Source organism: Perca fluviatilis, chromosome 4 (assembly GCF_010015445.1).
Source record: "Perca fluviatilis chromosome 4, GENO_Pfluv_1.0, whole genome shotgun sequence".
Lineage (NCBI taxonomy): Eukaryota > Metazoa > Chordata > Actinopteri > Perciformes > Percidae > Perca > Perca fluviatilis.
The window spans coordinates 5,325,919-5,338,254 of record NC_053115.1 but is presented as its reverse complement, the minus strand read 5'-3'; the positions used below and the strand labels follow the sequence as shown (position 1 = coordinate 5,338,254).

The 12,336-nt window shown below is 39.5% G+C and overlaps 1 protein-coding gene across 1 annotated transcript in view; it reads left to right on the top strand.

The window, feature by feature from the left end:
• LOC120558240 (contactin-4) overlaps positions 1–12,336 on the top strand; it is an 88,441-nt gene that overhangs the window by 28,454 nt on the left and 47,651 nt on the right. Inside the window, exon 2 of the mRNA XM_039799217.1 lies at positions 11,230–11,374. Within this exon, the coding sequence (XP_039655151.1) occupies positions 11,314–11,374 (61 nt within the window). The 5' untranslated portion in view covers positions 11,230–11,313. The remainder of the gene's footprint in view (positions 1–11,229; positions 11,375–12,336) is intronic.

Genomic DNA, 12,336 nt, shown 5'->3' with positions numbered 1-12,336 from the left:
TCGCACTGGTCGCACTGCTTGCTCTTGAGGGAATTATTGCAATTGCTGGGGCTTTGTAAATTATAGAGTGTGGTCTCGACCTACTCTATCTGTAAAGTGTCTCGAGATAACTTGTGTTATGATTTGATACTATAAATAAAATTGAATTGAAATTGAATAGGTAATTATAATGGACGCACTCTGCTGTGGGCATGCTGCGGCAGTCATGTCGCGCTGCGTCCGTGCTCCATGTATTTCTGTCGTTTTTGTATCATTCAAATGTTGGTGACATCTAACTGACATCTACAAATGGGGCTGCTGAAATTAACATACACTGGATAACAAGCTGGGCAAGCCAATCGCCATTTTGCATTGCATTCAGTTTATTAAAATGGGTACGGGCTAAGCCCCAAACCTCGTTAAGTCCATGAATACACATTATACATTTGTTTGTGTTGTAAGGTGATGCTTGTTAGCTGCTTAGCTAAACTGTAGCTGTTGTAATGAAACTGCTTAGACCCAGGGGTAATGAAACATCATATTCCAAATATGATCAAAAGCAGGATAAGAAGAATACTACTGTGTGCAAACATACTCACTGTCTCACTTTCTGTGAAGGGAAGTTTATATAGTTTAAGGTTCAGTATGCCAGTTCTGTGGAGACACAAGTTTAAGTCTGAAAAAGTGTCAACAAAGTTTGTACTGATCATAGAAAACGGGACTGAACATTTCAAAGATGTTGGAGATACTGTAGCCTCTGCTGACTTGGTTTTCAATGATTTTTACTTGGAGAAAGGCAGAGAGGAAGAAGAGAAAATTGTAACTGTAGAAAAGAAAAGTGATGAAAGGCCTATACCTTTTTCACACATTGTAGCAACTAGCCTCTCCTGACCTATAACAGAAATGAATGTCGATCTAGGTGTCTCATCGACACAGGCTGGTGTTAGTCTGTCGCTGTGAATGACTTTCCGTCAAAGATGTTGAAGCTCGTTATTGTTGGTCTTGTGTCATTCTATTAATATAGAATCAGAAGGTATTGTAGCATGCAGTAGGCAGACATGTACATGAGTACAAAGTTATCCACTTCTTGTTAGAAAAAGGTAAATTCAGGCACTGTCCATACCAAGCAACATGGAGGTATGTCATACCTCCAGTTTTAAAGCTATACTGCGTAGCTTGCGCCCCCATGAGGAATTCTAAGTAATCACAACAAATTTGTTGGCGCGTCCACATTATACAAGCCTTCCGTGACCGCGCACCACCGGGTTGACGGAAACCCGTGGGTGAAATACCCTGGAAATCCAGAGTTCTCGCGAGAGCACAATTTGAATTTGCTCAGCGAGTCACTCTGGCCGTGGTCTGTGCATCTTCAGGTAGTCTAATGATGCTCATTAACTATGCCCTTGTATTTCCCGCGGCACTTCAGGATTTGCAGCACTTCGCCGAACCGGATGCTTTGTCCATTAATATTATACAGTCTATGGTCACAGGTGATACTCAATCAGCAGAGACGATTCTGTAAAGTTGTGGTAATAAAACGGCAGAGCACTCTCTCCCCGTGGGGTCAGATATCAAGCTGTTCCACTTAGCGCTCCCCCTAGAGGCCTGGAGAACTTCCGTTGTGTAATATGCAGTGTTTGTCATTTGTTTTCAAGGATTGTGTGCTTTTCTTTTTGCATTGTTTCTGTATTTGCAGCGTGTTTGCTAATTGCTGCGCATGTGTTGTCAAATTTATGAAGATGTTGTCTTAATTTGCTTGTGTTTTGTCTATTTGCCTGTGTTTCGTTAAGTTGCAGTGCGTTTGCCCCTGTCGGCAACAAAAAAAAACATAGCCAAGATGGGTTCCCCACCAGATAAAGGGGTATTTAATGTTATTGATTATTTTTAAATTAACAGCATGCACAAAAAAAAGAAGCTAAGTCAAATTTGTCAGCCCTAATGTATTGATATGAAAATGTCATTGTTTATTAAACTAATTTCCCTCCGACACTCCACCCCACTACATCAACTATGATAATCACATAATTAAAATGTCCTTCATCTATGTGGCACATAAATTGATACGGGGTGAAACTAATAATAAGAGCAACAAAAGCCCACCAATCCATATTGTCCCAAACACAACAACCAATGGCAGAAGCCAAAATTAGAATTATTTTGCTCTGAATATGGCAGTATTAAGACCCCCAACTGAGATGCCTTATCCCTTCAGCAAAAGAAAAACAGGGTAAAAATCTAAAACATAACAAGGTATTTTTCTCTTTACATTGCTTACATATACTGTATGTTCCTCGTCTAAATGAAAATACTTCCTACAAGCTTAAAGTGAGAATTTGGCAGAACCTTTCCTAAAAAAATTTATAAAAATGTGTTCCTTTCAGTATAGCTATCATTCTTTGTGGAAGTGTTTCCAATGTTTACATGCACAATGACTAATTGGGTAATTGTATGATCAGATTTTGGGAGTATTCGGTTCATGGTTGCTTTCAGAAACCTTTTATAAGGCTGGATCCTGGTTTTGAGACCTGCATACTAGCTGGAATATTGTGAAAGAAACTAGGATAGTGTAAGCACCATAACCACCTTTCAGATAACTGTCGACTTGATGCAAGAGGACTTAAAAAAAGACAATTTGAATTTGCTCAGCGAGTCACTCTGGCCGTGGTCTGTGCATCTTCAGGTAGTCTAATGATGCTCATTAACTATGCCCTTGTAGCCGAGCTGCACCAATCACATCAGTGTATCTCATATAGGCGGGCCAGAGGCAAGCTAAACAGATGACGACAGCGCTGCTAAGTCGACGTCATTAGTAAACATTGCAAGATGGCTACGGATGAACACCAGTTGTTTGAAACGGGTTTGGCCGCTACAATGACTTGGCTTTTTATCTAAAAGAGGAACAGAAGACGGTGCTCAAATCGTTCCTTTGCAAGAAGGACGTTTTTGCAGTTTTGCCAACACGGCGAGAGTGAATCTACCAGTTAGCTCCGCTGGTAACTAAGCGTATGGGTACGCTCTGGATACGTCATGCCGCCGCTCGAGTTGGGCCATTTTCATTGCTCATTGCCAGACCCTTAATCCTTCGGATCTAGGTCTGGATTTCCAGGCTATGGGTAAAAGGTTTCAGTTTCAGAAAAAAATAGTAGGTCAGTAATCTGGCCTCTTTGCCAGCCCTCTTCATTGGGACTAACTGTTAGCAACGGTTGTATTTAGCAGTCACAGAACAACATTAGCATCCTTGGAGTTTTCTGAAAACTGCTGCCTGCTTCCAGTAAGGGTTCATGGGAGTGAGACTGAAACATGAAAACCAATTAATTATAAAAGGTTAAAAAAGAAGAGTTGGGTTGTAATTATTAGTGGGTCTTTTAATGTGACCTTTTTACTTTACATGTAGTCATTTGATTCATTGTTCCTAACTTTTCTCTTAAATATGTTCTTAAGAAAGTCCCTTAGAAAAGTCTATGTCTGATTCATGATGTGTTCAAACAGCAGAATTGTTCGAAGGTGTGTTCTTAGAATGATGAATCCCAATGTCTTCGTAAATTGAAAGCTTGTGCCCGTTGCTCCTATTTAGCATAGGTAAACACCCCATTAATTCCCATAAAAGGGCATGAGATGGCAGGGCTGTGTCGTGTGCACACTTAGAGAAATGTCCAAAAGGTCTCATCTCCAAAAGAAGAAATACTTTAGTAGTTCTGAAGTGGAGGTACTGCTGCAAGAAGTTAACGAAAAACGAGACATCATATTTAGTAGCGGCAGCAGTGCATGCTAAGCAGCAAATAAAACCAATGCATGGAATGGAGTTACTCATGCAGTGAACGCTGTATCCGGAGAAGGGCGCAGAACGGATGAAGTACAAAAGAAATGGTTTGATTGGAAATCTGGCAGGTTCCCCGTTAACATAATTGAAGGCAAAGCAAAGCAAGTTTATTTATTTATTTAGCACAATTCATACACAATGGCAATTCAAAGTGCTTTACAAATGAGCAGTAGTGTGTATTTATTAAAACAAACGTATAATTATGTGTAAAATAATGAAAATAAATAGTTGCAAAATGGAGAGAAATGTTAAATTTTAAATTAGAATGGACAAAAGCAGTATAGCTACTTGTGTTGCGCAAACATGTCAGCTCTAAATTGTGCATAAGAGTGCTCTTCAGTGTGCGTAGATTCTGTTCTTACCTAAGAACAAATCCCAAATAAGAAAATATTGGTGAATGCCAGAATCTTCGTGAAAACTGCGTAAGTGGGGTTTAAGAACACATTTGTTCTTAAGAACGTTTGGTGAATGAGGCCCATTGATTGCTGGAGCTTTAATGACCTCATGCTATGTAAAAACAATAATTATAGAAGCATTTTTAGCCATCTTTCAAGAACTCAAAAGTCCATACAAATGCAAAGTCAAAAACCAAGTCAACAGTGTTTCCAAATATGACAAACAGGACGTTGGTTTGCTTAAGATAATTCAATTTGATAATGCAAGAATCACAGATTTCAAAATGTTGAAAACAAGTTCCCAAGGAAAGCTGATTATAGCGAGGTTCTATGTTTTCCTTAGGTGCCAACCCGTTCTCACTCGTAAAATAAGTACGTTTGGGCAGTGTCCTTCAGCGTCTGATGCGACGAAAAAGGCACCCTTCGGCGTATTTGTGTAACGTACTGGGGAGAGCCGCAGTTGGATGAGATTTAGCGAGTGGTATGTAAGGGGAAATTGTTGCGTAAGGATGGTGGATGGGTAAAACACCGGACTTTCACTCAGGAGACTTGGGTTCGCGCCCCGTGTGTGGTGTTTTGTTTCCCGGCTTTTGAGGCGTCCTTTCCCCGTTGTTTTTCTCCTAAACCCAACCTCCGCGATTCCATTATTGTCGCGCTTCACCCGCGGTGTGTTTCCCGGCTTTTGAGGCGTCCTTTCCCCGTTGTTTTTCTCCTAAACCCAACCTCCGCGATTCCGATATTGTCGCGCTTCACCCGTCCCGACCAAGCGCGTCAAAAGGGACGAAAAAGGGACGGCAATAGTGGCGACCAAGCACGTTTACATGAGACGCTAAAGGAGACTTTTAACGTCAAATAAGAACGAGTTTGGCTCCTGACCGAACGTCCTTATTTTACGAGTTGGGTGTGAGAATGTGTTGCAAGTGCAGCTCTTGCATAATACCTAAGACCTGTTACCTATTTTTTCCAAAAACATACTCCTTGATGTAAAAATGTTTGCCATTTGCTTTTCACAATGAAAAAAGACACCTCCTCCCTTTGATGTTTACAGTGCAATCTTGTGAATATAGAGTGTTCTTATTATGGCCAGTGCAAGCAGGGCTCTATCCACCTGCAGAATCAATCAGTCTTTTTGTGATAGGTCTGCTGGAGTCTGTCTTGCTGGAAACCAAATTACACTGAGTAAATGGCCTCCATGGTGCCAGTGCAGAGATTCAGGTCATTATGATTAGTTTTTGTGTGGGTCTAGAAATACATGTTTGTGATGTCTGAGTTTTTACTTCTAATAAATATAATCTCTTGTGGAAGCGTACTTTCATATTCAGAAAAGTAGGACTAATGTTTTTTCCTACAGTACATGAAATGCTTGGGTTAATCATCTGTATGGACTGTCTCATTTGTGGGAGGAGGTACTGCTGCTTAGCACAGTAGCCTTCAGTCATTCAAAGGCTACACCTTTGTAGTCCTTGTTCTTCGAAGGAGGCAGCCCCTGAAATGGGTCACAGCTGCTGACACAATAAAAGCCCAGTGATAAGGTAGTGTGCTGAATGAGGAGCTAGGAATCATTATAAAGCCTTATGCCCCTGCTTATTGACTCTAAAGGGTTTTTGGAGTTTAAAGTAGCCATTCTAGCCTGCAAATGTCTCTGAAAACTACTTACTCCTGAGTTTAAGATTAATAATATGGTGAAAATAAGCGACTGCTTACCTGTGTTGACTGCTTACCTTTCAGAATTACGTTACGTTTCCAGTTGTGAGCTATTTTAGCCTCAGTTTGTTGAGATACCTTTTGTGAGTTGCTTATAGCCAGGGTTGGGGAGTAACGAAATACAAATCGGGATTACGGATTTAAAATACAAATACGAGTACTGTAATTTGTCAGTATTCCGTTACAGTTTAAATTGGTGGTGTTACAGTTCTGTCTTTTAAAATAGATTACTTGAAGGGTTTACTTTATTACCTCCGCCAACTGGAGGTTATGTTTTCGGTTTCGGTTTGTTTGTCAGCAGGAGTATGGGAAAACCACTGGCCCAATTTTCATGATTTTCATGATATTTGGTAATATTCATCCTGTGCAATCATTTTATGTTGAAGGAGCAGCCTAAATCCTGCTGCGTCTTGCAGATTGTATCCTTCTGCCTCAGAAATAGTCTGGCTGTTTCAATCCTCATGTATTTAAATATTACAAGGACTCTCAATAAATCCTCTCTTTCTCTCTCTCTCTCTCTCTCTCTCTCTCTCTCTCTCTCTCTTTCTTTCTCTCTCTCTCTCTCTGTCTCTCTCTCTCTCTCTTTTTAGCAGGCCAAGGGACTGATTGTGTCTTGGAAAGAGCAAGCAGACTCCACTTACTCTGTGAATACTCAATCAGTGGGAAACATACTAGTCTGTTGGGCTTTGTGATTTATCACATGCTTTAAATGACTGTGAACATAACTGTTTTTCCAGGTACAGGAGCATACAGTAATCTTATGTTCCTTGAAGTGTGTGTGTGTTTGTGTGTGTGTGTGTTCTTTTCCACAATTGATTGTTGGTTATAAAGAACTTAAATTAATCTAAAATGTGTCATCCGATACAATATTGTAAACTAGACCAGAGCTAGAGGTATATAGGACAAATAAAAATATAAAATAAATTAAAGGAGACATTATAATATAAAAAAAAAACTTTTGAAAAGGGCAATTATAAAATACAATACAAAAATGTTGTTATGAAAATACATGATAAAATAACATTTCATAATAATGACTTCAGATTCAATGTCAATTTTTGGTTAATTTTGCTTTTGAGAGCATTACCATGAAAAAATAACTGGTAACTAACTGGTTAATTTTTAAGAAAAAAGGCAAAATGTTAAACGCGTACATGTAGTTGTGACGTAGCTTTCATTTGTTGAAGCTGTCCAGCAGTCGGTGGTCAGAGCCAGCTTTTCTGCCCTGACTCTCTTGACTTTTAGCTCATCCTTCTTCTCCTCAAAGTGTTTTTCAATGCTTTTACTTCAACGCATTCTCATTCTCCAAAAAAAAAGTATGCACGACAAGTTGTATATCTTACGAAATTACGTCTTTACAGTTAAGTTTAGCCGAGAAAAGGTAACAATCTCACAAATTATCGCTTAATTTACATGTTCTCTGTTAATTCACGTGATTACTTATTTCAGAATTATTATTCAATATTGAACATTTTGGGGCTCCATACAGGTCTGTGGTGAACAGTCACTTTAGTAGTCCAAAAATAATCCTGGTCCCATATAGTATCCTTTTTCACACACTTCCACACGACCCTACCTCCAGACATATGCATACAGAAAGCACTGACAAGGTCTATCCATCTCCTTCTGAAAACTGAAAAAAAATAAGAAATGGTCAATTTACAGTTGTACACATAAAACTATGCAAAGATTACAACTTCGACGCTGGTCAGTTAGGTTCTTTGAATATTTAAGCATTCATAAGTATTCATCTCACAACCCTGTGCTTTTCACTCCCAAACTTCATGTACGGTTCTGTTTGCTGAGTCTGTATTGAATTGACAGGATGTTAGCTTTCAATATTTTCCGCCTTCTCTTAGTCAATGAGCAATATGCACTTGCACAGTGAGTGACAGTTTGTTACCCTAGCTGCAGCACGGCTCATGCTTCCTTGTGGCTGACTGGATTTAAGATGAAATGTAATCTGAGATCGGGAGGCTTTCCTTGATATTTACAGCCCGGCACCTTGTCTGATGAAACTGAAGCCTATACAGATAAGACATGTTTTAATATGAGCATTATTGAACAATTACTACAATGAGGGTGGCTATATGTTTTCAGGCTATTGGGGCTCTGAGCCATGATAATGTGGTGTCAGGTTGATGTCTTTATGGGGCCCTGTGTGATGCTGAATTTCGCGTTTACCATGGTATGCCCAGCCCGCCTTAATTACCTCTCACAAGGCTGCAGAAGTTAATTTCTGTGGTCACATGTTCAACCAATTACTCAGAGTGTAATGAAGTGGAACATGGCTCACCAGAGTTCACAGGACACTCTCCACCTCCCTTTTTTTCTTAGCCTAGTTTGGCTCTTCCAGAGCGGGAAGCTAATCATCACTAAACATTAAAACCGGGCAATACTTCACTCTGGATACATACATTTATCCGTGTCAACATCCATTCCTCCTTTAATCATTTCTCCACAGCTATCTCAATATCACGCGCTAGTAAGAGAGGCGGGGGAAGCACATTATCTATGCCGAAGTGTTACAGTATTAGGGATTATCCCTGACGGATAGTTTCCCTTCCAGGCACCATTAGCTTGGCCTCATCCCATTTGGTATTTCCAACACCTGCGACCACCATCCGCTGGGCACAAGAATTATTACCATTGTATTTTTTCTAGGGTATTTAAATTAATCATGGGGATCACAAGCAACTACTTTAAATTTCTGGGCTGTGACCAAGAAACACATCCTCCCCAAGGATGGCAAGGGCCCTATGCATCATTAAAACAGAGTTGTGCTATCTGACACAGGAACAGTGCCAGCTCCCTCACTTATACACCTTTCGGGATTGTGGCCTCTGCATTTCCACACTATGCATAATGGCTACTGTCTATTGCTAAATGCAATCAGGTTGCTTGAGTCTGACTTTGAATGCTAAATGACCAAGGGACACGTGTTTCCGAGTAGACGAAATAAAGTTGATCAGCTTGAAAGTGAAAGTAGACAGCTGACTACAGCGGACATAAATTAACATCGATCACTGGGCAGAGCGTACGCTAATGACTCAAGGCTGCAGGGGCTTGTTAGACACCCTCTGCAATGGACTGTAATGGTTCCTATATTCGCACAATCCACTAAATACCAATGGCTGTAATTCCTCATTGAGCATCCTGGTATTAGCAAAAGATCTGTCTTGGATTCACGTGCATGAATGAATTATGTGGGTATTAATGTAGATATTACCTAGAAGTTATACGCCTAATAGAGCAATTAGATTCACCTCATGCTAGAGAGGAGTAAGTGCTTCTTATTACAAGTTTCAAAGCGATTTAAACTCAAATTCGGGCTCAAAATTGCAAAGTCATAGATATCAAATCAGTCTGATCAATATGAAGAACCTCATACTCTTTTTGTATGTATCCGTTTATAAAGTAGCTTACTGTAACTGTCAGTCAAAACCATGAGATCATTATCAACATGCATTTGTAGTCTATTTTGACTCGTTCTCCACTCACTTGGTGCTTGGCAAGCACGTCTGAATTTGAAAACATATTGACTTGGAATTACTTACAGGTGCTGGCCTATAACAGTATTGATCGAAGGTAGGCGTTTTGACAAAATGTCTGGAAAACATTTTGCATCGATTTAAAGTTTCTCAGAGCCCAAGAGAAGTGCATCTAACTGTAATTGCAATATGCAGATTTGTGTCATTCACTTAGCACCTATTCATCCAGCACTTTAATCAACATGTAGTTGTACCTTTGACTCTAATGTAGGCTGAGAACAGCACAAGGCGGAGCAGTTTATTAAAGGAACATGTCATAGCTCAGAGTCCCAAGTGGGTCAAAAGAATGCATGAGTGTTCTTCTTATTACATGGATAAAGTTTCTTCTTCGAAAATATACACCCAGAGAGTCTCATAAGAAAAGACATCAACCAAATCTCCCATTGTTGATCCATCCCTACATATTTGATTGAGAATTGTGACAAGTGAGTATGAGCAGGATGACAAACAAGAAGGCAGAAGGTTAAAAAAACTGGAAACCAAATCAATAAGGATGACTGACAAGATGAAGCTTGGATGATCAGTATTGTGCCCCCTTGGCATAAATAATGGAGGGCAGAATAAATCGACTTCACTCCCTGTATGGCTAATGCTTTTTCCTCCCTTCTTCCAGTCATGGTTACTGATTCTTTTTTTTGTTTGCATCCATCTGTCGGCAACAATTTACTACAGGCACTAACACAGAAAAGGACATAGGTAACAGACAACCGCTGCCACTAGCAAAACGTTTCCAGTGGAAGTCGCACTTTGGATTTTATGTTCTGTACATGCTACGATGAGTGTCTACAGTAATAATTTGGTTCACAGAGTATACCAAACAGAAGAAAATCATATAATATTCTGTACTGACTGGTTTGGGATGAGAACACTTGCGGTCACAACATAAGGGAAGTCATGTCACAAAGATGTGTTGTTACATGTCTTAATGCATTAAGTGATTTTTGCAAAAAATAAGCTGTAAACACAAAACTGTATATATAGATATGACAAACTTGTTAGCAAATAGCTGCTTATTTACACAAACTACAGGCATGAAGCAACATTTGATCACCTGATGAATGTAAGTCCTTCATATGTGGGTTCAAATATTGATTATAGAAGCTTTCAACAATGGGCTCAGAAGTAATATGCAAACACCCTGATATGTCGGAATACAGACTGCACCAAAACAGCATAAACTGCATTATGTTACTTGTAATATAATTTGACAAGGTTGGCTAAATTATAAAAGCTTTATTTTTTAGTTTTAAATCGATGGCAATAGTTCCTGGCATCGTGATCCATGGAAGATGATCTGTCTCTGATTTGCCCACAGAAGGATCTTTTCTTTTTCTCTACTTTAATTCAGTTTGTCTGCTTTCCCTGTGATATACAATCTATCGTACGTTAATACATCACACATTTTGCTAGAGTAAATATGTTGAACAAACAGTTTTTAGAAAGCTTAGCATTAACTTTGGCAGGCTGCTCTGCTCATCTGTTACTGCTGCTGCGAGCATATTTTTTATTTCTTTTTTTTCCCTATGCTTGACTTGCTCCTGGAAGATAGTGTAGCAGTGATATGTAGTATACACTAAATATCAGCTCCCCAGTATCAGCTGCTAGCTGGCCCTTCGGCATTGGATCTTGGCTCGACTTATTTGGTTAAATTAATTATTAATGGCTCACGGATTTTCCACAAGTTCCAGCGTGTGTGTTTTTTTTTTCTCTCTCCAGATGCTTGTTGTAGACTGCATCTCCTCATCTCCACGGTGCTCATTTGCCCTTCTTTTTCTTCCAGAGTCAAACGGAGCAGTTTCTGCCCAGGAAATATTCTCCACTCTCTGCACTGGATGGGAAGAAGCATAATCTTTGACCTTGGAAGATGAAGATGCTGTTGCCATGGGAACTGTTGATCCTTCTGTCACTCAAAGAGTGCCTGGCTGGTGAGACGCCAAGTCAAGCCGCCTTTTTATGACACACCTGATATGCATTCATCTCTCACAGGGAGAGATTGCCTCCATCTTATGCATGTTTGGATCATTTCATTTGAAAGGGCATGATGTCAGTCTCAGAAGGTACCATCATTTCAGCAACTTTTGTATCTGGGCAAAATCTTCTACCAGTTTGTAAAAGGAAGTTGCAAAACATGGCCAAATCTGTAGATTTTACTTCAGTTTTAAGAGCTTAGCAGAGCATTTAGGCAAATAGGAATCACAAAGGCAGAAATTTGAATGTAGTGGTGTTTTTTTTATTTTATTTAACAGGATAACGTCACAGGGTAGAGGTAATCTGCCTTGTGTCATTCTAAAGATTGGCTAATATATTTACAGTTTAATCTCAATATTTAACTGCAGCCAGAGTTTAAATGTTCTCTTCAGATCACCTTTGATAAACTTGTCTCACTGTTAAATTCACATTTCAATAGATACCATACACAAATTCACTTTCTCTGGTCTTTTTATGCTTTCCTTTTTTTACGATGCAATTTTCTTGCTTCATGTCCAACTGCTGCCACTTACATAAAATGTGGAAAGCACTATAAAAATCCACACTGACTCTTTTCTTAACACTAATGTATTCTGTACTCTGTTCTCAGGCAAAAAAGATCCACTGTGTGCCGAGGCGCTCCTTTCTGCTGACAGAAAAGCAGAGTAACATTAGCCTTTGGTTCCGTAATACCTGTTTGAGTTCAAATCTCTCTAAGAGCTCTCATTAAGAGCTCAAAAAGATTTAATGTTGAGAGTCCCATTTGACAGATATACTGTATACTGAACTTAAGCTAACCGTTTACAAGTCATCAAAAAAAAAAAGTATATTTATTCAGCATATGGTGTGAGGGTTTATTGTGTTGTTATTTATGCTTCCATTTCCGTTGATTTAGCATCTCATCTCAAGTCAGCAGTGT